General features: G+C 47.4%; 1 protein-coding gene across 1 annotated transcript; it reads right to left on the minus strand.

Moving 5' to 3' along the window:
* Positions 1-3,270: 3,270 nt before the first annotated feature.
* LOC144734522 (adenine phosphoribosyltransferase-like) lies at positions 3,271-20,174 on the minus strand. Its single transcript, XM_078616761.1, has 5 exons — positions 20,037-20,174; positions 15,835-15,928; positions 13,333-13,479; positions 4,958-5,053; positions 3,271-3,449 (listed from the first exon to the last, which is right to left on the minus strand). Exons 1-5 carry the CDS (start codon positions 20,157-20,159, stop codon positions 3,271-3,273), a joined length of 639 nt encoding a protein of 212 aa, XP_078472887.1. The 5' UTR covers positions 20,160-20,174.
* Positions 20,175-25,610: the final 5,436 nt, after the last annotated feature.

Here is a 25,610-nt window from a genome sequence, read left to right on the forward strand (position 1 = left end):
GCACCAATTATCAGAGAACAGCACAGGGAAGAGAGAGAGAGAGGTACGTCCAAATTGGGTTCTGAGCATAGATGGCTCGGCACTGACCACGAATAGCCCACGTGCAAGGTCCATCGGGATTGGATACGGGTGGAGACAGTACGGCGCCGATCACGAGGGCGCCGATAACTAATTGGGGCGCCGTGGTGGCCAGAAGATCTTAACTACCTCGCCTGGTATACAGGACGGTCGTGGGTTCGATCCCGACCCTGACGCCTGCTGTATATTTTGAGTTTGCGTGTCTCTCTCTCATCATCATCACGGTGGCCGGGAGATGTTAACTACCTCGCCTGGAATGCAGGAGGTCGTGGCTTCGATCCCGACCCTAACGCCTGCTGTATCATTTGGAGTTTGCCGTGTCTCTCTCCCCGTCGTCGCGTGGATTTCTCTCCTAGTCCTCTGTTTTTTCCCCTTCATATTTAGAATCAACAACCACGCGTTTAGACTATTTGGCTGCTATACATTTCACGCGATGAAATCACTCAGTTGAGGTTTCGTTTGTGCCCACGTCCCTTCTGAAAAAGAGATGTATGGCTCAGTGGGCCTTACCTGATAAAATACAAAAAAAATTAGTTTTGACTAATTCGAAGGTGGAAATGAAGTGGAATCGATACCTGTACAAGACAGCTGTCCAGGATGGCACGCTCATATTAACAGGCGAAGAACGTAGCCCTAGCCATGACTACAGTCAGAAACAGAAATACTTTTGTCCGAAGTATAATTGTAAAGCTGCCTTGTCTATTTGTAGGGGATTTGAATATTGGCACCTTTCAATGTACTGAATGTGCCCTGGATTTTAAAGTGTCATGAGCGTCGTTATCTGAATTATGTTTAGTGCATTGTGTACGTTTAACTACGTACGTTCTCAAGTTGATAGTCCTCGTCAGATTAGTACTGTACATAAGCTGTGTTCATATTAATTTTATAGAATTGTTTTGTGCATGTAATGTGGAACTCTGCTGCAAAGAAAGTGGTTTTTTTTGCTTCTACAAATTTCGTCCACACCAGTTAGGACTACTGAAAGTTACCCAGGTCTGCTTTACAAGGATCTCCGTTGGCAATAACAGGTTAAAGCAGACTGGGGCTTGAAAAAAAAAACATAAATAAACTTTATTACTGTACAATACTGTCTTAATACAGTATATTATTGCACTAGAATTGCATATTCTTATATACATTGTTTTGCAGCAAATCCACTGGGTATGCGGAGTTTGGTTCTTAAGACTTAGTGGGATGTAATGACAGTTAAACCCCTCTTATCCAGACTCTTAATATCTGCAGCCCTTACCTTTGATTTGCACTCTGAATAAGAATTGTGCAGCACATTCATCCTGCACGCACATTTATACACACACACACGTGAATACATCACCAGGAATTGGTCTAATCTGTTGAGATATCAGAAGCCGGGCAGGGGTGAGTCTGGATGTTACTTGGATGCAGAGCCGGCCCAGCCACTAAGCGACCCTTGCAATTGCAAAGGGCCCCGTGGCCAGCAGAGGGCCCCCTAGAGTCACTGCTAGCTCGTGGGTGAAAAAAATCATACATCAAAGGGGCCTCCAACCAAATTTTGCTTAGGGCCCCCAAAGGTCTAGGACCGGTTCTGCTTGGATGGGCAACTGCCTTGGACAGTAGGTTGCTATAGGCTGCTGTGGGGGCTACATGGCGGGCAACAGAACGCAGTGTAGCAAAATCTATTTGGTTGCTCTTCTTCTGGCTACAAGCAGGAATTACTGACGCATCTGATGAGATGGAAGGTTGTATGTGCGGAATAGAACTCGAGAAACGGCCGATGGAAAAATAACAAGGATGTTCCCACGATGGAAAAATAGAAGGAAATAGGGGAGAGGAATTGAAATTATATTTTGATTTGACTGTTCTCCACGAGACACGCCGATGGTCGCAAAAGATCAAATGTCTATGCCATGGACATCATCCCTCGGTTACGGTGATGACGTGAGATTGAAGTCTGTTTTGAAAGCGAAAAATACTTTTTCTTGGTTCTTTCGGTAAAGTCACGTAGAAGGGAAATAATAAAATAATAAAAATAACACATAATAAAATACAATTTTCACGACGTTTCGGCCACAACGCAAGCAGCCGTCCTCAGGTGAAGAACAGGGCTGTCGGAAAGACAGCGTCTGAATGAACACCACCAAGCTGCCGAAAGAACCAAGAAGAACCAATAAGATGAATCCCTGCAGTCACGAAAGCTTTAAATCGAAAAATACTTTTTCCTTCCATTTTGCAGATGAAATTAGGTTTTCCACTGCTGAGGTACAAGACAAATTGTCACACGATGGGGAGAATAATGTGTTTCATTACTGAAAATAAGGGAGAACTACATGTGAAAGGCATCCTCTTGCGTGGTGTAATTATTACATAAATAACAAAAAAAAAAAAATTAGACTTTTAGTGTCCCGGAGCAACTGACGAATTTTTCATCAGGATGGCTAACTCAAAAACACATTCCTGCGCAGGGAGCTGGTAGGAACGTTGGGTTGCTCGGTCAATGGCCAGGGTCAACGGCGGCGTGGTGTATTCCGCAAATATGGCCGACTGTGAGGGCGGGCACAAGCCGGCGTGAGTAGGTTAAACGTTGAGTTTTATAAGGGCACCACGGGGTGACCAGCCCCTCCCCAGCCAGCCCCACCCATCCCACCCCCCACCCAGCCCCTCCCCACCCAGCCCCTCCCCACCCTCCCCACCCAGCCCCTCCCCACCCTCCCCTCCCCACCCAGCCCCTCCCCACCCAGCCCCTCCCCACCCAGCCCCTCCCCACTCTCCCCACCCAGCCCCTCCCCACCCTCCCTTCTCCACCCAGCCCCACCCCTCCCATTTTTGGATGCACGACGGACGGACGGACACAATAATCCCCTGTGGGCTGGTGTAACCAGGAGGTTCCTACCAGTAAGAGGACGATCCTGCGAACTCCAGGGCAGGTGGCAACCATATATGGAGGGGAGTGGGAGATGGATGGAGCCCATGGATTTTGTGGGTCATAAAATGCTGACCCTGGGTCAGCATTTGTATAAACATCACGAGGTCTCACGTGGTTTTAACAATTGATCGACTAATCGTCCCCATTGGTGGTTGCCAACTTTTTTGGTACGTTTGAATATATTTCATTTGATTCCATCTCGGCTCAGTCCGATCGGGAAAAATGGCCCTTGATGAAGAAAATCCGGTTTCTGTGTGTGTATTCATGAGCTCGTACGGTCCGATTCCACGTCACTTCCACCCGACGCCGTTACGAAGAGGCTCGTGCTGAATCTGAAATGCGTTGAAGGAGCCCAGGCACTTGGAGTTGAACTCTCCCTGGATCTCTTTCGGGATGCACACGGAGCACTTGTAGCTCTTCTGCAGGGAAACCCCAGCCGCCGTCTCCTCCATGCAGATTGTGGCCACGCCTGCAATGCACAATTACGGACACATTTTCGTCCCCAATTTTGCCACGCTCACGTTGAATTTCTTTCGCGCCGTATGGAGCCAACCGTGCTAATCGGAGGTGCGAGGGAAAAGACGGAACTCTCGCCGGATTTTCAGAAACGCCGGATAATCGCATCATTACTCTTTGGTTCTTTCGGTAAAGTCACGTCGTTAGAAATAAAATAAAAGCGGTCGGTTACGACCGCTTGTGTTACGATCGAAACGTCGTGATTTGCTTTATTTTATTTCTAACTACGTGACTTTACCGAAAGAACCAATGAGTATGGATTCCTGCGGTCACGAAAGCTTCAAATCAAAATCGCATCATTATTTAAAATAGCTTTTTGTGTGCACATTCTTGTGTATACGTTTTCGTGTTTTAAATGTGTTTACTATGTGGAATTGGCGTAAAGAAACATAACAATTGACAAGAACAAATATCCCACTGTTAAAAGTTACTCTATTTACTGTACCGTACTTACCACTCCAATCTCGAAGACTCTGCACGGGATGATGTTCGTACTCACGCTCTTATGTCAACTACTCGCTGTGTTTGAAGGACGCGGGACTGATGCAGCCTTTAGACCCGTGCTCAGGCGAACTTTTCGCCGGTATCGCACTGTCTATTTTATGTTATTACTGCAGTTATACTGGTAGGAACCTCCTGGTTATACCAGCCCACAGGGGATTATTGTGTCCGTCCGTCCGTCGTGCATCCAAAAATGGGATCGGTGGGTGGAGAGGGGAGGGTGGGGAAGGGCTGGGTGGGGAGGGTGGGGCTGGGTTGGGGGTGGGAGGGGTGGGGCTGGATGGGGAGGGGCTGGTCACCCCGTGGTGCCCTTATAAAACTCAACGTTTAACCTACTCACGCCGGCTTGTGCCCACCCTCACAGTCGGCCATATTTGCGGAATTCACCACGCCGCCGTTGACCCTGGCCATTGACTGAGCAACCCAACGTTCCTACCAGCTCCCTCCGCAGGAATGTGTTATTTGACACTGACATCAAGCATAGCAACTCTTTTTGTCACGCACGTGGTGCCGATCGCCGCCGGACTGGTTACAGTCTTTAGAGCGGTTTTGTCGGATCGGCCCGGGACCGCCACATAATGTTGGAAGCAGCCGGATAATTCAATCGTCATATCCGCATCTCCTTTTGCTTTTGCCTCAGCTCCCCACTCCCAGCCCCGCTCTCTTCCCCTCCCCACCCCCCGACAAATCCCTTCTAGCTGCTCTTCACTCGGCAGCTCTCCACTTCCCCTACCCCACACCCCCCTCTCTATCTCTCCTCCCTGGCTCCTCCCCCCCTCTCTTACCTATATAGCCTCTTGTTACAGCAGCCCTTTTGCCCACTTCAGCAATTGTTTCTTGCTGTGGTTGTCCCACCTGATGACGGACGCTTGAGTTGCGCCCGAAACGTCGTGATTTAATCAATTTGATACCTACGCGAGTATAGAGCCGGAGAATTATCGACGATCGACCGTCACTCGCCTGCAACGGTACCCCCCAGGTTCTCCACCAGAGCAATGGCTGCATTCATTGTGCCGCCAGTCTCAATCCATTGGTCCACAATGAGGACGCGGATGCCTGCAGAGACAACAAAGACAACATTCGTCCGTTTAAGTAGCATAGCTTCTTCATACTAAGCGCTTTTAGTTTCACACTAAGTGCAGCCAAGGGGTTCTTTTCGATTGGGATCTTCAAGTTTCATATAAAATTAATTTCTTTTTTCAAAAACATTTCCGATTTTAACTTCTTAGCTATCCCTCCCCCTTTGGCATCGATGTAAAGCACCTTGGGATTGTATTATAACAGCTGCTATATTGTCTGTAATTATTGCTATTAATTGTTCAGCATCGTAAAAAAATGCAAACAATTCTCTATATTGAATTACACAGTACGTCGTTAGACATATGTGCCAACCTCCTACACTCATGAAAATGTAAGAATATTTCACAGTGTGACTGTGGTCAGCAATGTCCAACCATGGACCACACGATAACGCCACTACCCCCTTAGATCATTCCCTCATATTCACCAGACGACTCCTGGATGGGTCGTTTACTAACTTTGAAACGAATATGTATGCATGTAGAAATGATTTCGCACTGTACGCAGCCAACCGCAATAATCAGAAGTACTGGGGAAGGACAACGAACTAAACACAATGAACAGTTCTAAAGAATTTTGATTTAAAGCTTTCGTGACTGCAGGGATTCATATTCTTGGTTCTTTCGGTAAAGTCACGTAGAAGGGAAACAATAAACTAATACAAATATAAAACAATAAAATTCTCACGACGTTTCGACTGCAACACAAGCAATCATCATCATGTGTGAAAACCACAGCAAGAACATTTGAAAAAAGTGGCGGTCTTTTCTTAACGTTAGCACCATTCCATTCTCTTCCTCTCCCCCCTCCTCTTTTCCGATCATAGATGGACTCGTCCATCTGAACAACTGCCAAATTGCTGTCCGTGGTGCTGACGTTAAGAAAAAAACGCCACTTTTTAAAAACATTCTTGCTGTGTTTTTCCTACCTGATGATGATTGCTTGTTGCAGTCGAAACGTCGTGAGAATTTTATTGTTTATATTTGTATTATTTTATTGTTTTCCTCTACGTGACTTTACCGAAAGAACCAATAATATAGTTCAAAGAAATTCGTTTTCAATTTAGATTTAAGAGTGCATAGCACCAATCTTAATTTTAGAACTTTCGTGACTGCAGGAATTATTATTTGGTTCTTTCGGTTAAGTCACGTCTAAAGATAAAATAATAAATTAAATTAAATAAAATCAGGAGAAAGACACACTAAAATTAAATAACCTAGTAAAATATCGAAATGTAATGTAATACAACACAGAGGGTCGGTCAACACACAATTAACGCATAGCCTGGTTGATTACGTATTTCAAAGATTGCTAAGTTAGAATTTAAGTGTGAACATTCTAAAGAGGACACAGGCAGAGAAAACAAGTCGCCAGAGAGAGAGAAAAAAGATAAGCTTAAAACTTCCCCGTAGAAGTGGTTCAATCTTAATTTTAGAACTTTCGTGACTGCAGGAATTATTATTTGGTTCTTTCGGTTAAGTCAACCGAAAGAACCAAATAATAACTTAACCGAAAGAACCAAATAATAATTCCTGCAGTCACGAAAGTTCTAAAATTAAGATTGAACCACTTCTACGGGGAAGTTTTAAGCTTATCTTTTTTCTCTCTCTCTGGCGACTTGTTTTCTCTGCCTGTGTCCTCTTTAGAATGTTCACACTTAAATTCTAACTTAGCAATCTTTGAAATACGTAATCAACCAGGCTATGCGTTAATTGTGTGTTGACCGACCCTCTGTGTTGTATTACATTACATTTCGATATTTTACTAGGTTATTTAATTTTAGTGTGTCTTTCTCCTGATTTTATTTAATTTAATTTATTATTTTATCTTTAGACGTGACTTAACTGCATAGCACCAGTGGCTTCCTAATATCGGAAGTAAGAGTGTTCCAGACGGCTGCAGAAGCACATCTGAAAGGGCGCGATGGTTAGCCAAAAGCCGCTGCTGCGAGGATGACCGGGATTTCCTTGATGGTTTATGCTCCTTGAGATCAGCAAGGTATTGTGGTTCATTTGTGGCAAGCACTTTGTGTGTAATTAGTGCGACCTCGTAATGTCTCCGTTCGGCAACCGGAATCCAATGCAGCTCGGTGAGCACTGACTCGACCTTCCTCTGCGTTAGTGTAAAAATCCACCCACTCATGAATATTAATTAGGGGGGGTGGGTCTCATGTGGAGTGACGTCACGTGCGGGACACACACATTCTTGGCTCATATGGATAATATTGGTCGCGAAAGCTGACGTGTTAAACTGACCCTTACGTGTGTATGTATGTATGTTACCTCTTTACTATCGCCATAAAATACACTGAAAGATGAGGGCACTTTTTGAAGCCTCGACAAAATTGGGGTGCACACGCACTTGATTCATATGCATTAAGACGAGCACTGAGCACCCCACCCTGGCTTCCTCAGTCAGCGTGTAATATCAAACTCAAATGCCTGTAGAATAACAGCTGCTTCTATTCCAGCCAAGGCATACAGTTACCTTCCCACAAATATATGGATGTGCAGTCGGAGCTACGATGGTGATTGATCACAGAGCAATATGTTCATGAACAGGCTGTAGGAGCAAGTCCTGTTCGCGGGCACCTATGAAGGCCGGCATGGCATACAAGGAGGTGGGTGGCCAGCAACCACGCCCAGCCGCTTTTGTCTTCTTAGTGGCGATGTTTACACACCGCAGCAGATACTGTACTAGGGGAGGCCCAAGACTGGTTTAAATATTCGTCACTGGCGTTGAGCGGGAATCGAACCCGGGTCGCCAGGTTCGCAGTGCAGCGTGCGAACCACTGCACTACCACTCTTCATAAACACATACAAACACACGTGTGTAGTGACACAGTGCCGACTGCTGTCCAGCAGCGGCAACTGCGGTGAACAGTAGTGCACACGCCGTTGAGCATATACACGGGTGTGCCGGCAGGGCGGAGGAACTGGGGCAAGGGCCACGGAAGACCTCATCTGGAAGCCCCTGGAACCTGCTAGTGGGTTCGAGAAGGGAGGCGCGGCCAGGGCGGAGCCATGTGTAGTGTGGTTAAATACGTGGCGCACACTGTTGCAACCGAGGACAAACACGTGCGTGTGTGCAACATTAGGTTGCACGAGCAAACTGCCACCTAATTTGGGAGAGAAGCGAGTGCAGACCAGGTCGGCCCGAGGTCACACACTGACACCGGAGGTGTTACCAGGGAGACGTGCGATAAGGGGTGATTGATGGCCTGACAGGCGCCAGCCTGTCTGGCCCTTAAGAGACACAAGGGAGGAGCTGGATAATTGGGAGGGGGCTATAAAGACGTGCGTGAGAGCGGAGCGGGAGTTCGTGTTGCTGGGGACCAGGGAGATAAGACGTCTCGCCGCTGCCGCTCAAGCCGTGAACGGACCTCAACTCACACGAGTCGCCGGGCAGGTGATGGTTGATCCCTCCCGCCACTCGGGATGGATGAGTGAGTAGGTCCGAGGGAGCGGAGGCGAGGGCAGCGGTGGAAAGGGGGTGCTGTGTGAGAAGCTGTGTGCAAGTCTCTGTGTGCAAGCCTCTGTGCGAGCGCCGCTGTGTGCAAGCCTCTGTGTGAGAGCTAATGGGTGCAAGCCTCTGTGTGGAGGGCTGCTGTGTGCGGAGCCTTGAGTGCAGAGCTGCTGAGAGCGAGATCTGCTGTGTGCAGGTTAGCGAGGTGTAACGTAGATAGGGGGAATTGGTTAACAGAAGTGACCATATAGACAGTGATAGGAGTCTCTACAACTGGTGCAAAATGCTAATAAAGTGTAAGCAGGTGACCTGTTACAACGTCTGAGTGATTTTACAAGACACTACACTTGTAAAAATAAACCCACAACAATGGGTGCTCGGTGAATTATTACGCCGCAGGAATGTCAGATATGATAGTGGCTTCATCTAGCAACGGATTGACCATGACTCATGACAATGAACATTATAAAGGCAACCAGCCACCATATCCAATTGTCAACATTCTTGCTCATGGGTTACGCAAGAAGCGTTTGGGCCAAATGCCTATTTTGAGAATGGATTTTGTTTGCTTGCATCTAACTCCGGAGTGCCTCGAGAAAACTCCACGCAATGTAGAGAAGAACTCTCAAAACGCTCCTCAGCCACACAGGCCACTTCATTCGGGATTAGCATTCTTCATCATGAGCATATATGGTACACTTTAATGCTTTAGAAACTCAAAGTGCCTTGACTCGCATTTCATCTCAGCCATTTCAATGCCTGCTGAGATCAACCCAAGAGACCGCCCCCCTCATCGAGTAGCAGCTGTTCGTGTATAATCCAAGTGTAGGCAGTACCGACATTGCAAATAATTCTGGCAGTCGGGGGGGCATACCCTACTCTTTTTATATGTCAAGGGATTTTTTTAATACACGGTCAATACACTTACAGTGAGGGAAAAAAGTATTTGATCCCCTGCTGATTTTGTACGTTTGCCCACTGACAAAGAAATGATCAGTCTATAATTTTGATGGTAGGTTTATCTGAACAGTGAGAGACAGAATAACAACAAAAAAATCCAGAAAAACGCATGTAAAAAATGTTATAAGTTGATTTGCATTTTAATGAGGGAAATAAGTATTTGACCCCCTCTCAATCAGAAAGATTTCTGGCTCCCAGATGTCTTTTATACATGTAAGAAAGCACATATACATGCCCGTCTGAAGTTTGCCAATGAACATCTGAATGATTCAGAGGGCAACTAGGTGAAAGTGTTGTGGTCAGATGAGACCAAAATGGAGCTCTTTGGCATCAACTCAACTCGCCGTGTTTGGAGGAGGAGGAATGCTGCCTATGACCCCAAGAACACCATCCCCACCGTCAAACATGGAGGTGGAAACATTATGCTTTGGGGGTGTTTTTCTGCTAAGGGGACAGGACAACTTCACCGCATCAAAAGGACGATGGACGGGGCCATGTACCGTCAAATCTTGGGTGAGAACCTCCTTCCCTCAGCCAGGGCATTGAAAATGGGTCGTGGATGGGTATTCCAGCATGACAATGACCCAAAACACACGGCCAAGGCAACAAAGGAGTGGCTCAAGAAGAAGCACATTAAGGTCCTGGAGTGGCCTAGCCAGTCTCCAGACCTTAATCCCATAGAAAATCTGTGGAGGGAGTTGAAGGGTCGAGTTGCCAAACGTCAGCCTCGAAACCTTAATGACTTGGAGAAGATCTGCAAAGAGGAGTGGGACAAAATCCCTCCTGAGATGTGTGCAAACCAACTACAAGAAACGTCTGACCTCTGTAATTGCCAACAAGGGGTTTTCCACCAAGTACTAAGTCATGTTTTGCAGAGGGGTCAAATACTTATTTCCCTCATTAAAATGCAAATCAATTCATAACATTTTTGACATGCGTTTTTCTGGATTTTTTTGTTGTTATTCTGTCTCTCACTGTTCAAATAAACCTACCATTAAAATTATAGACTGATTATTTCTTTGTCAGTGGGCAAACGTACAAAATCAGCAGGAGATCAAATACTTTTTTCCCTCACTGTACATGTAGTATTTAAACACATTCCTGCGGAGGTAGCTGGTAGGAACGTTGGGTTGCTCGGTCAATGGCCAGGGTCAATGGCGGCGTGGTGTATTCCGCAAATATGGCCAACTGAAGGCGGGCACAAGCCGGCGTGCGTAGGTTAAACGTTGAGTTTTATAAGGGCACCACGGGGTGACCAGCCCCTCCCCACCCAGCCCCACCCCTCCCACCCCCCACCCAGCCCCTCCCAACCCTCCCCACTCAGCCCCTCCCCACCCTCCCCTCTCCACCCAGCCTCACCCCTCCCATTTTTGGATGCACGACGGACGGACGGACACAATAATCCCCTGTGGGCTGGTGTAACCAGGAGGTTCCTACCAGTACTACCAAACATGCCTTATGCACAGTGTACATGGGTACACTACGGGTCAAGTGTGGGTACTCCCATCTCCTGCAAGACTCCTCTCCAGCATGTAAGAATAGGCCAAATGCCCTCCAAAGAGTCTCTGTCGAGAACTTCCTCCAGTGGAGGCCCTTCCACCGGCGGTGGCGTGAGCAAATAATTTCACGGCTGCACCTTTAACCATAATTACACGCATCTCCGTGCTCCTGTGACCCAATATTGGCATCATTCGCAAGACTTGAAACTGAATACATGCAGGGCTCTAGCCCCCAGGCCCTCAGAGATTATGGCTCACTGCTTCTGAAGGACATGACCCTGAGGAAGGATATTTCTAACCGCCATCGACACCTTCTGCATTCCAGAACCGTCAACTAAGCGTGTCACGTGGCATCTAGGTCACGTTTATTTTTAATTCTGCCGACTCCTAGTTTCTGCTGATGCCCACGTTTAAACACCCAGTCATGACAATAATCTTGATCAATTTACAGATGGATGAAGGTTCCTCCCCCCCCCCCCTACGTTATCATCATCGTTCTTCTTGCAATGTCCTAATATATCTAGGTCCTGCATGTGAGCTAAGCTTACGACTCGAGCTACAGTCGTGGCTATCCCGTCCTCCTGGGCCATCATCCCTCCTAGCGATGTGTTCTGCCTAAGCCCACTTTTCGAAGAAATAAATTTGTCTTTCATATAACGCTTGTTTTGTGATCTATGGTGTTCTCTTTTTTTTCTGGCACTCAAAGTAATCCCCAATAGAATGCATGTTGGAGATTACTGTGGTGGGATGTTAACTACCTCGCCTGGTATGCATGAGGCCGTGGGTTCGATCCTGACCCTGATGCATGTACATGAGGAGTTTACATGTTCGCCCGGTGGTCGCGTGGATTTTTCTCCGGGTACTCTGGTTTCTCTCTCCACATTTAGAATCAACATGCGTTTGGAGTATCTGGCTGCGATAAATGTCCACGTGATGAGCCACTTCGTTGAGCTATTATTTGTGGCCAGGTTGCTTTTGAAAAAGAGCTACGTAGCTCAGTGGGCCTTACCTGGTAAAATAAATAAAAAATAGTTTCGTTAGCAATAGTTCGTCAGTGACTCTGCTGAGACCAACTTGTCACACAAGAGAACCGGGTTTAATCGCAGGCGGCTGCCTGGATGCAAACCCCGGGTCTCAGCGGTGCATGCTCGGCACTCTGATTTTTGAGTCATCCAGCTTTGACCCCGAGTTTATCTTTAAAAATAGAAAAAAAAACAGGTGGTGTGGGGCCTGAAACGTGCTCACGCCATTCCCCAGAAGAATGGATTCTACTAGAGAAAACTCTAGGGGGCCCCTTTTATAGCGTATATTTGGCTTACTCTTCCACATCGGTCAGACATCGTAAGAGATAGGGGTATCCATACGTTTGAGTCACATGTTTCAATGACGAATGAGTGTACCTTTGACCATATCACTCGGGATGCACCCAATCTCTTTCACATTTTGCAACTCAAGCAGAATCGAGCCGTGGCCCTTGGGCGGTGTCCACCACGTCTTAAAGACGGGGGCAATAGGCGTTGTGGGCAGTAGACGGCAGTGTAGAAAAATATACCCCCCCCCCCCATCCTTCATTAACCTGTATGAAGTAGTCTGTTCTCCTAGACCGCGGCAATTGCGTTCCTGAAAAGGAGGGAACCCTGTACGAGAAATATTTTGAAGTTAAACAAACTAAGGTATTTTTTATTTTACCAGGTCATGCCCACTAAGCGATATAGCTGTTTTTCAGAAGGGACCTGGTCACAAACGATTGCTCGAAAAAGTGGCTTTTCGCGTGGAACTATATCTAGCAGCCAAATACTCTAAACACGTGTTTCTCAATGTGGAGGGAAAGAACTGGAGAACACGCAAACTCCAAATATACAGCAGGCGTCAGTGTCGGGATGGAAGCCACGACCTCGTGCATACCAGGCCAGAGGGTGCCACCATGGCAGCAAACATCGTGCTGCTCGCAGCAGACATCGCGGCTGTCGCGATTTTCACCTGAAGACGATGGCTTGTGTTGCTATCGAAACGTCGTGAGTTATTTTGTTTAATTTCTACCTACGTGACTTTACCGAAAGAACCGAAGAGTATGGATTCCCGCAGTCACGAAAGCTTCAAATCGAGAATGAACAGTTATTTATGTTTAGTTTTTTTTGGTCCTTCCCCCGCACCTCCGATTAGCACAGTTGGCCACGTACGGTGCGAAAGAAGTTCAACGTACATACGCGCATTTGTATTGTCGCTTAATCTTTGCAATTCCTTCGCCGACAACCATTCCTCCCACTTCCTCGACCCTACCTACCCTACCCATGCCCCGTGTGTGTGTGTGCGTCTCTCTCTCTCTCTCACCTGGTTTAATAACATCCGTCCTGACCTCCATCTCCTTGTTTTTTCCCGAGTAGTCGGTGTAATTCTGGCTGATGGTTTTCACGCACAGGTGACCCGCCTTGCGGATCGCCAGGAACCCCTTGTGCAAGCGGTACGCGACAGCCGTTCCTGGGCAATGGAAAACGACCATCTCGTTGATAAGTGGAGATAGTGTGTGCCATCATCCACAAGGGGCGATGCAGGCACGGTGTCAATCATGGTGAACACATTGAAAGGCGTATGACCGTGCTGTGGACTTGTTTGATCGGTTGTCAGATGTCACTCGTCACCACCTGATTTTGGCCGTGATCTGGAATTAAAACCCAGGTGTGGACCGGGTTAATAGCGCAGTGCGCTCACCACTGCACCACCGCTCCACCCCCTGATCGATAATGATGGTGTGTAATAATAATAAAAGAGGATAAATGTTATTCACTGCTCAATCGACAACAATGGCGTCGCCGGTTTGATTCAATTTATCGACGTGGCACTTGAAACAATGGGGCAAGTGTCTTAAATCCTACCCCCCCCCCCTCTCTTGCCTCTGTCCGCACAGCAGTAAACGGGAACTCCACAGTGAGTCGATTGGTTGCGTGTGGTGGGGTAGAGTGTGGGTGCACCAACCTCTCAATGCATTAATATGTGTGTGTGTAAAACAATTAGCACTTCAACGATTCAACAGATTTGATAAAATGTTCACAAAGTAATGAATTGTCGTGATTTTAACTCACAAATCCATTAAACAATGAATGTTTTTGTGCCGTCCGGTTTCTGTCTTATGTGTATTATCCATACTGTCTACTGTGTAATTTTCCTGTTTGTATTGTCGAAACATGTACATATAACACTATGAGATCTCTTTTACCAGTGGCAAAATATAATGGTAGGTTTTAACCCTTTTAACTGGTACAAAACTGACACCTTTATTCAAGGCAAACATGATGCCTTGAATAAAGGTGTCAGTTTTGTACCAGTTAAAAGGGTAAAAACCTACCATTATGTACATATAATTTGTACAGTCCTACCGCACCCTAATATACTCTGCGTGAACAAAATCATCAAGCGCGACGATGACTGCCACGAACGCAACCACGGACCAAAGTGTGACAAGAAGAAATGAACGATTCTCAATGAAGACACAGATTAAGATTATTTCGGTAATATTATTAGAGACTGCATTGCACCGAGGAAGCCAAACAATGGCTGTATATAAATGACTGATTTCACCGAGTAGTAGACCTGTAAATGGGGAGAAAATTTGCGTGCTCCTCACACCGAAGCATTTAATGACCAAGATTGGACTGTACGTCAGGGTGCTTTAGTCGACAAAAAAGGACGACAAGACAATTCGCAAAGCACGAGATTCAAACTCCACAGGCTGCACTAAGACCACGGCCGAAATAAAACATTCTGCACTGAATTAACACCGCTTAGCACCCACATCACACTCGCCACTGGAGGAGTCAACCAATCTTGATTTGAAGTTTTCGTTACTGCAGGGATCCATACTCTTTGGTTCTTTCGGTAAAGTCACGTAGGTATAAAACAAAATAAATCACGACGTTTCGGGCGCAACACAAGCGTCCTTCATCAGGTGGGACAACCACAGCAAGAAAAAATTGCTGAAGTGGGCAAGAGGGCTGCTGTGACAAGAGGCTATATAGGTAAGAGAGGGGGGAGGAGGAGCCAGGGAGGAGAGATAGAGAGGGGGGTGTGGGGTAGGGCGAGCAAGGAGAGCAAGGCAAAATGCCAGGGGGGCAGAGGTCGCAACCGGGTACCCGATACCCGTACCCTACCCGATACCTGGCTACCCGTACCCGGCCGGGTACGGGTACGGGTACCCGTTTGCGACCCTGTTGCGGCCGGGTACAGGTACGGGTAGGCCGTGAGTCACTGGTGAGTAACCGTTTGTCACTCATTTCCCAACGTCTTGTCTCTTCTCACAATTCAAGTTCCTAGAATCAACCCACCCGCGCCTGCAACATGGCTTCATCCCAGAGGTTGCAATCAGGTACCCGTACCCGATACCCGGCCGGGTATGGGTAGCCGGGTATCGGGTAGGGTACGGGTACCCGTACCCTACCCGATACCCGGCCGGGAACGGGTAGCCGGGTATCGGGTAGGGTACGGGTACCCGTACCCTACCCGATACCCGGCCGGGAACGGGTAGCCGGGTATCGGGTAGGGTACGGGTACGGGTACCCGTTTGCGACCCTGGTGCGGCCGGGTATGGGTACGGGTAAGAAATCAAAACCTGTTTGCGACCTCCGCAGGGGGGGAAGTGAGCGGGGCTGGGAGTGGGAGGCTGCCAGTTAGAGAGGAGGGAAGAGCCAGGGAGGAGAGATAGAGAGGGGGGTGTGGGGTAGTGCGAGCAAGGAGAGCAAGGCAACATGCCGGGGGGGGGGGAGTGAGCGGGGCTGGGAGTGGGAGGCTGAAGAAACTGGAGTCAACCACTCTGCGTGAAGCTCCAAAGCTGTGACTCACCCAGGATGAAGCCCATGCCATCGATTCCTGCCACAATGTCGATGGAGTCGTTCAGGAAGGGTCCCACCAGGTCCTCCACGCAGTCTCTCAGAGCCTGTGCAAGATGGGTCAGAGCGTAGAATTGGATATTTAACACGTAGGCTTTCACGACCAGTATTATTCATAATAAAGGCTTTTGGATGAGATTGCATAAGTATAAATGTGTCACAACCCACCACCACCCGACACGGCCAATCAGTAAAACATGTATCACGTTAACAAGACGCCAATTAGTTACTTCTTCAGCCCATCGGTGTGTTTGAAGAGTGAATCCACAACATTTACAATTTGAGTACGACGTTTCGCTGGTAATTACAGTACACAACATTAAAAAAACGAATGTCTTGTACGAAAGATGAATTACCTAAGTTATCAACAGAAGGTGTATATGGGATCAATTGCTTATGCGGTAAATGTTATATTGGACACACGGGACGTAACATTAGCATAAGACTAAAAGAACACCAAAGGAACTTTAAATTCTCTCAAACACAACTGTCGGCAGTGGCAGAACACGCTTGCCAACAAGGACACTCAATTGATTTTGATAACGTTGAAGTGTTATGCAAAACTAATTATTATTGGCCAAGACAAATTCGAGAATCCATCGAAATTGAGGGAAATACCAATAATTTTAACCGCTCTGATAGCTACAGACGTAACACAGCCTGGAAGCGTATTATACAGGTAGGAACAACAGTTCCACACTGCCCACCAGGGATTATTTGTCTGTCGTGCACAGCTACGCCTCGATTTGTAATTCATAGAGTGCTTCGGGCGGGCTCAGCACCACGTGACGCGCCGCTCCACGCAGCTTGCGCCGCGTGACACGAATCGCACGAATGCGCTGTCCAACCAAGTTCCTACCTGCCCACTCCGAAGGAACGTGTTCAAGTAATACACAATACATATTACATTTCCTTATAGAGGAATCACATACTAATTAACTGATTACTAATCTATTATATAATTACAATAGCCCTCCCACCGCCTCTGATCTCGAAACCTGATGGGGTTCAACAATGATGACGTCGTCCTGCACTATTTAAGACCGGAAGCAGGTGTTTCGATCCGGATGATCGCTGCAAAGTATGATCTGTGTTTTGATTTAGTGTGCTGATCTTAAAGGTGCATTGAAAAATGTTGATACTCCGACTGATGCTCCTACTGTTGTGGAGTGACTCATGCAGCCAGCTATGGCTGCAGAGTTTGGTAGTACATGTTAACGTCGTTTATTGTGAAAATTCGGTCACAGTTCCTATGATCACTGTCTCATTGCTTGTATGGCTTTATTTGGGTGATTTTCGAAAAGTTTTTTGGTTTGGCCATGTTTGTTTGTTGTAGTACAGAGTTAGACTGATGGCCTTAATCTAAGTTGTCTTGTGGTTGTTGTTGTTGTTTGACTTGCATCCCACTGGGATTTTTGCACACAGTGTTGGTGTACGGTGATTTTTCTGCAATATTTTGCTGTCTTTTCTTGGATTTTCTGTTTGCACATAGTTACTTTAAGATGTATTCTTGTTCATGGTTTTGTTTTTTGTTTTTTGCGGTTGCACCCGATTCAAGAGCCGAATGGCTCACAGGGCTATACCTAATAAATGAACTTGAACTTGAGGTGGATGGCTTCACTATTCTGTCAAATCGCCAGAAGATGCTGGATGTAATTACCAGCGAAACGTCGTACTCAAATTCTAAATGTTGTGGATTCACTCTTCAAACACACCGGTGGGCTGAAGAAGTAACTAATTGGCGTCTTGTTAACGTGACACATTTTTTACTGATTGGCCGTGTCGGGTGGTGGAGGGTTGCGACACATTTATGCGAACGCGATCGAACCCAAAAGCCTTTTATGAAGAATTGGAGATATGTGTGTGTATAGTTATAACCAAGTCACCTGGAATGCACTCGATCTCGTCAGATGTTGGATCAAGGTCAAGCAGAGCTGTGGGCTTCAGCGGGCAAAGGGCACTTCCTTTCCAAGCCATAAGTCTGCCACATTTTCTCTTAGTTGTGGTAAGCTTATATAAATTGGTACAATGAGAAAGTGATAGTTGAGAGTGAGGGGTTTTCCTGGTGGAATACCTGTTTAGTCTAAATTTGAAGTTTTCGTGACTGCAGGGATCCATACTCTTTGGTTCTTTCGGTAAAGTCACGTAGGTATAAAAAGTAAAATTAATTTAATCACGACGTTTCGGGCGCAACACAACCACAGCAAGAAACAATTGCTGAAGTGGTATCACTTCAGCAATTTTTTCTTGCTGTGGTTGTCCCACCTGATGACGGATGCTTGTGTTGCGCCCGAAACGTCGTGATTAAATTTATTTAGTTTTTTATACCTACGTGACTTTACCAAAAGAACCAAAGAGTATACCTGTTTAATGTTGCGTGTTCGTGGTGGTGATAGTGGTGAACACAGGCGAAGTGGCGACTGACGGGTACCGGTGGAAGGGGGTAAACAGCAGAGGGACTCCCACACTTCCCCGAATGTCATAAGCCAGTGACAGCTCGCATGCCAAGTGGGTCGCTCAATGGAGTTCTTGCCTCCGAAAGGAACCTGCAACCTTTAACTGCGGTGGTGATACAGTGTGGGAAAAGGCGGCGTAGTGGTTTGCGCACTGCGCTACGAACCCAGCGACACGAGTTCGATTCCCATTCACGACCAATAATAACAGGGGGCGAATATCTGAACCAGATTCCCAGCCTCCCCTAGGTCTATTCAGCCTCAAATAAATAACTGGTTCGTTGTGTAAACATCGCCACTGGGAAGACAAAGGGGGCCGGGCGTGGTGCTGACCCGCCCACCCCCTCGTGTGCCGTGTCAGCCTTCATGGGTGCTCACTCACAGCACTTGCCCCAACAGTCCGTTCAGGGTATACGGTGGATCTGTCTTTTAGTTATAAAGTGCAGTACTGTGCGCCAAGCGAGGTTGACTGTATGGTGTTTGCTGGATGCCAGTGTGGTGTGAATCAGCGGGACTGACTCTACAAAGCCATGTGTAGTAGTGGGGAGTGTGCAAGTCCCACAGAGACAATAGGCAGAGAGCCATGGAGGGTGACTTTAATTGAGAAATCTTGAAACGCATTTCAATGTTGCAACTGATGTGTGACACCTCGAGATAATGCTGCTAATTGAGTGAGAGTAAATCAAGTGCGGTATGGCTGTGAGAGCTTAGGAACAAGCACTGTTTGTTGTGGTGTGGTGTGTGGCCACTGGCACAGAAAGTTATGTTAAAATGCATTCGATGCGTGTCTGTGTGGAGCACTAAGCCCCCGAACCATTTATAGGTTCAAGGTGGTGATGGCAAGTGGTGTAAACTAATGTGTTGACACCTAAATATTGTGCTAATACCCTATTCATATTGTGTGTACAAGGCGACTCTTTTGACGACTTTCAGGCCACGCAATTCACACTTGATATAGTCGTGTTTAGACCAGGACACATTTAGGTGGTGCTGTTTCTCTTGCCGTCAGGGTTCCCTTTTAAACTGGCGGTGTGATGCATCACCGAAGAATCTCCCTTCAACGATGGCGAGAGTAGAATTAAACCGCTTGAACTCCTTAAACGCGTCTCAGTCCTGATATGTTGCATCTCATGCTGTTGGTCATCCCACGTCATAAGTGACTGATGGAACCATTTTGCAAATTAATCCGAGGGACTCAAAGATGTGAGTCCACCCCAGAATTCGTATCATGGTAAAGTAGGTAGGGTAAGTAGCTATGCTATATACCCATCTTGCTGCAGACGATGATGGTGATGGTCAGTGATGGACTCGAACAAAAAATCGGCCAAGGCATTTGTAAACACACTGGCCCAAATTCTGGCTATGGAGTGACTTGACTTGTGATGTGACGTATTAGCGCGATTTTGGCGACCTCATTGGCCCATTTGCGCTGGGTCCAAAAAACAAATGGGCCGGTGAGGAATATTTGGGGCTGCTGAATATGGGACTTAATGGCACCCGAGAGCGTAAATAAGCAACGGAGTGTACAAATTAACGGTAATAAACTATTGTAAAAAAAAAAAATCAAAATTACTCTGATCACACATTTGCAATTTCCCTACACAAACCGGCCCACCGGCCCTCGGAATGGACCGGCCCTCCCAAGTATTTTCCCGGACTGTCCTATGGCCAGCAGCCACACCGAAAGCTCCGACTTCCTAACCTCCTTGTTGCAGTAGAGGCGAGATGGGTCCAGCCAGGCATATTTGGGTCCCTTCTCGTTCGGTGCCATGAGGTCCAGATACCAGCCCCGCCGCTGCTTGTTTATCGGGTTCCACACGTCCATCGCTTCTGGGCAGGGCTGAAAATCGTCCATACATTTTAGTAAAATACAAATCAGAAGGCGCGGTGTAAAATTCGTACACAGTTGAAACTACACCCGTTGCAGGATGTGGTTAGATTATTTGAGAATACTTCATGCTGGTCAGTGGAGATTTTGACACAGGTTTGGGAATATAACTCAGGTCGCAAGGATTCACAGCAAAGCGTGGTCACCACTATCCCAGCGTTCCAACATAAATATGTGCAAATATTGTACTGACACGGAGTGCGGTGTAGTGACATCGCGGACACCACAAGGGTGCGGGTGTAGTACCGGCCCTAGAGGGACCTAGTGAGCACTGAATGATCGCGCTTGATGGCACCACGCTTTGCGTGCAGTGCCAGCCCCTACAGGACAGGGTGTGTGAGTGCCGGCCGAGGTTACTCGAGGCCATGAAACTGTGGTTGACCCGGGAGGACACGTGACCAGTTAAGTCTACAAAGGGGCCCCCAGAGGGGGCTAGGGGTGGTCATGTGGTTGGGACCCAGATCCTTCCCGAGGATTCTAGAAGGTGGTCGTGGTCAAGGGCGGAGCTGGCCACGCCACAGAGGATATAAGCCGGGTCCTGAGAGGGACCGGGGTTGTTGTTCATCTTGGAAGAAACCTTCGTCTACGTTCTCCGTTCAACGAGTCTCCAACACGTGGACCCGGACCCAAGCTGTTGGTCCTGGTCCGTAGTAGTTACGTTGTAACTAGTGTAGTTAGCCTGGTGGTCACCAGCACAGGTTGTTATTCTGTTAAGGGGAAGTTACTTGAATAAATGTGTTGCCTCCACGTCTACGTCTGCGACTCAGTTGAACTTACTACATATGCTTGTGTGTGCAAAGCGTCTGGGAGCACATAAGTACGGTACGATAATGGATTTTACTCTGCATTGCCCTCTGCCGCCCACCACAGAGCCCTGTTGCCCTGTATCAACCTGTTTCATGCAAGGCTGTCACCCGTCCAAGCTCTATCCAGGCTCAATGTTGCTTAGCGTCCAAGAAATATACGGGCCTATGTATGGTTCATATGCCCATGTATTCCATTGCAGTCCATCGCAATTGTGCAGAGCTGGATATTTGCCTGCGCATATTCAAGATGTCACTATCAGTGAAAACCACACCGAGAGGTGCGATGGATGTGGACACCACCGCAGCCACTCCTTTTGCTAAAATTAAATTGCTGAACACCACGCAGCAGCACGTGCTGTAACTGATGCGATGACTGAAATTGCAAGCAAGCGACCTTTGCCTCGATGGGGAATTAGGGGTTGTAGGCTTGTATAACAGAAATTGCGATGGACCACCTCAAGTCAGTAAAATATCCTGCTCCTGTGACGTCACAAAGCTGCAGTCAACTTCTCCGCTGAATGTAACCCAATAAATAAATCAAAACCCTCCTGCTGTCAATTTTCGAACTGTAACCATCCAGCAACCGACAGAGCCAAACAAATTAAGTTGTCACGTGTGCAAATATGCCAATTTACTTGGTTTATCGGCATTTGCTTGGCTTTCATCATTGCAGTTTTCAAAGAAACCTATATGCAGTTTTCAAAGAAACCTATATGCAGTTTTCAAAGAAACCTATATGAATTTGCATATTTGTCCACGTGGCAACTTGAATTGACTTGGGTGATGGAGGGTTATAGTTAAAAAAAGACATTATACTTACACGATATAACCCTAAATAAATTATTGATGTTTGTACTATTGCGGGTCGTGAAAGTCTATGTACAAGATTATACACATTTTTATTTGAAAATGACGGACTCAAATAGCCCACGGCATTCATTAATGGGAGTTTTAATCTAATCGTATTTATTGGAATGCTTACAGAAAATGCTCTGCCTTAGTAAGCTGTTTCCTAAGTGTTATTGAGATGTGTTGTGATTTGTGAAATTAATGTTTCTGCAGTTCATGCACAAATCACAATTATCCCTTGTTCAGTGGCTGTTGGCTAGCCGTCGACCGAAGATGGGCACCGCATTGCGTGCTTTCAAATGCACTTCTGCAGCCGTCGACAATGCTCTCTTCCTTCCAATATTAGGAAGTCACTGGACCTATGCACACCGTTAAATCTATATTTAAAACCAATATCTTTAGAACTGCTTTTTGTGTTTAGTTCGTTGTCCTTACCCCGCACCTGCGATTAGCACGGTTTTGCTACGTACGGTGCAAAAAAAGTTCAAAATACATCCAAACAAATGATGTCTGCAATCTCGAATTCAAGCTAGTACAGCACATGATTGTGTGATGTGACAAAAATGTACCCATGCTCAGCTGCATTCGTCTCCCCAGTACTTGTGGGGGTTTACACACCCCACCAGCTACTTGTTTTTTTAGACCGAGTTGACCTACGGGAGGCCTAAGACAAATTCAGATACATATTGCCACGTCTATTGCATGTTGTAAAAAAAATTGGACCTGGCAGTATACTGGTGATGAAATTGGCCACGGCTATCAGCGACAGAGAGAAAGGCTACTTGGGATATTGATATTTACGAGCACCTATTAAAAGACAGCACTTCAACAACAATAGTCGAGGTGACCTCACCACGGCGCTTATGCCAGGCCAGGTGCACTTTGAGGCCACGTGAAGTGTTGAAGGCTCGCTGTTGACAGGAATTCACGGGACAGACCCAGGTGCCATGGGTTGACCGACCGAGATAACAGACAGATGCACCAGTTATGCCCCCCGCCGTGCCAGATTGCTTCGTTTTATCCTCCCGGCGTTCCGCCGGTTGTTGTGAGCGTCGCTCCTCTGCCTTCCGCTGTTGTTTAAGGGCGACTGCTTCCAATTGACCAGTAGCGCCCTTCACAAGCCTCCTCCATAGCACCTCAGAGAGTGGTATAACCAACACCACATGCTTGGCCGCCTTTGGTGTTTGCGCCGTTCTTAGAGCACAAGGCTATCGTTTCAGAGTCGGGGGCGATGCTGCTACGTGTCATCCGAATTGAGCGATTTGTGGGTAATTTTTCGATTTTGGAAAAGTTGGACCATAATGGCCTATTCGTTTTACATTCACAAACCGCACTTATTTAGGGCCTAGTCAACCTAGGGGAGGCCCAGCACCTGTTTAGACAATTGTCACTGGTGGTGGCCGTGAGTGGGGGGATCAAATCCGGGTCGCCGGGTTCGTAGAGCAGTGTGCTAACCACTACACTACCGCAGCCCCCACGAGGTGAACATACACTTGCACACATACACTCACACAGACTGGCACACACACACACCTGCACAGAAATCTACACATCTGCACACAAAAAACAATGAACCCCCGTATGGCCTTAATAGAGTGTTGGGGCAAGTGTTGCAAATGTTAACACACACACACACCAGGACAAATAAACGCGCACACGCAGCCACGCACCTACTTTGGACTGTTGCCGATGTGAGCTCAGATCCTGTGCCGTTTCTCGGCCTCATGATGCCCTCGTGCCCAGAGGCACCTTTAAAAAGGAGCGCAGTGCAGTGGGCGGATGTATTCACGACCAATCGCGACCTTTCAGGGCGGACACTCAAAGGTGATCAGTGAGAAATGGATTTCTTCGCAGCGCAGCACAAGGAGAGGATGAGCCGAGCATATTCGATTGCAAGTTCTAAATACGGCTGTCAATGTGGCAAGCGCCTAAACACAGCTGTCCAGAAGTTGTGTTACACACCGCAGACATGGGCTCACCACGTGGCAGCTAGGCTACGGACATAGCTGGCCCTAAATGTGGGCTGAACAGAGCAGATGTGGTATATAGCAACTATCAGATGGCAATCTGCAAACACAGCAGGCCAGGTGGAGGGCTGTTACATTAAATTGGATGGCAGGATACAGGCACAGCTGACCAGATAGGAGGTTGTTAACACAGCATGCCGATTGTGAACCCATCGGGCTGTAGACATTGCATGAAATGTAAGAGCAGAGGACATAAACACAGCGAACTAGCAAGTGGGCTCTGTTTACAGCAGACCAGATGCCCAGGCTGTATACATCTGCAGGAGACCTGGCACATTCTGTTTGATTTGGTCATAGGTGCGTATGTGTGGTATAGCGAGATTGAATCGTGAAAAAGAATGCACCGTTACTGACTCAAACAACTCGACATCAGCTCTGTTGAAAAACAAACACAGGGAGTTGCACAAACTCCGTGGACTTAACTGAATTGCCGTGGCATTGGTGCGCATAGTTTAACTTCAGATTAATACTGGTAGGAACCTCCTGGTTACACCAGCCCACAGGGGATTATTGTGTCCGTCCGTCCGTCGTGCAGGGAGGGGCTGGGTGGGGAGGGGAGGGTGGGGAGGGGCTGGGTGGGAGGGGAGGGTGGGGAGGGGCTGGGTGGGGACGGAGGGGAGGGTGGGGAGGGGCTGGGTGGGGAGGGTTGGGAGGGGCTGGGTGGGGAGGGGGGAGGGGCTGGGTGGGGAGGGGCTGGGTGGGGAGGGTAGGGCTGGGTGGGGAGGGGCTGGTCATCCCGTGGTGCCCTTATAAAACCTAACGTTTAACCTACTCACGCCGGCTTGTGCCCGCCCTCACAGTCGGGCATATTTGCGGAATACACCAAGCCGCCGTTGACCCTGGCCATTGACCGAGCAACCCGACGTTCCTACCAGCTCCCTCTGCAGGAATGTTTCATCCCACTGATGGCAATTTCACACTATTGTATTGGACGGGTTTGAGCTCTTGGCACTCTTTGACAATGGGGGCAATATTCTTCACAGATGATCAAAATAACACGCTGCGACCAAGTCAAACAAACAAACAAACACGAAAACACTGCTGGCCTTTCGGTAAAGTAACGTAGGTATAAAATAAAATAAATCACGACGTTTCGGGCGCAACACAAGCGTCGCAACAATTGTTTATTTCTGTGGTTGTCCCACCTGATGACGGACGCTTGTGTTGCGCCCGAAACGTCGTGATTTATTGTCTTTTATACCTACGTGACTTTACCGAAAGAACCAAAGAGTATGGATCCCTGCAGTCACGAAAACTTCAAATCTAGACTGATGGCCTATTGACCGTTCCACGTCAGTGCCTCATGTAATGAAACACAATCGTATCCCTTCTCAGTAAACGTGCAACGTTGTGTTGACATTGGCCCAAAGGCGACCGTTCTTGACTCGACGTTGCATGTTTACTGGGTTGTCGGTTTCCCAGCCAATTTTGGAGAACAGAATTGACCCTACATTTGTATCGGGGGGCTAATTTGTTTTAATACATTGTATTATTATTATCAGCACCACTATGTTCGGTTCATTTACATTTATAAAACACATTCCTGCGGAGGGAGCTGGTAGGAACGTTGGGTTGCTCGGTCAATGGCCAGGGTCAACGGCGGCGTGGTGTATTCCGCAAATATGCCCGACTGTGAGGGCGGGCACAAGCCGGCGTGAGTAGGTTAAACGTTGAGTTTTATAAGGGCACCACGGGGTAACCAGCCC

Source organism: Lampetra planeri, chromosome 3, assembly GCF_965212315.1.
Source record: "Lampetra planeri chromosome 3, kcLamPlan1.2.h2, whole genome shotgun sequence".
NCBI lineage: Eukaryota > Metazoa > Chordata > Hyperoartia > Petromyzontiformes > Petromyzontidae > Lampetra > Lampetra planeri.

Coding starts and splice junctions, on each gene's coding strand:
- LOC144734522 (XM_078616761.1), bottom strand. CDS start 20,159: ATGGACGTGTGGAACCCGATAAACAAGCAGCGGCGGGGCTGGTATCTG. Junction 5,054..13,332: donor GACGGATGTTATTAAACCAG/GTGAGAGAGAGA, acceptor TTGTCTCTGCAG/GCATCCGCGTCCTCATTGTG. Junction 3,450..4,957: donor CCTGGGGGGTACCGTTGCAG/GCGAGTGACGGT, acceptor TGTGCATTGCAG/GCGTGGCCACAATCTGCATG.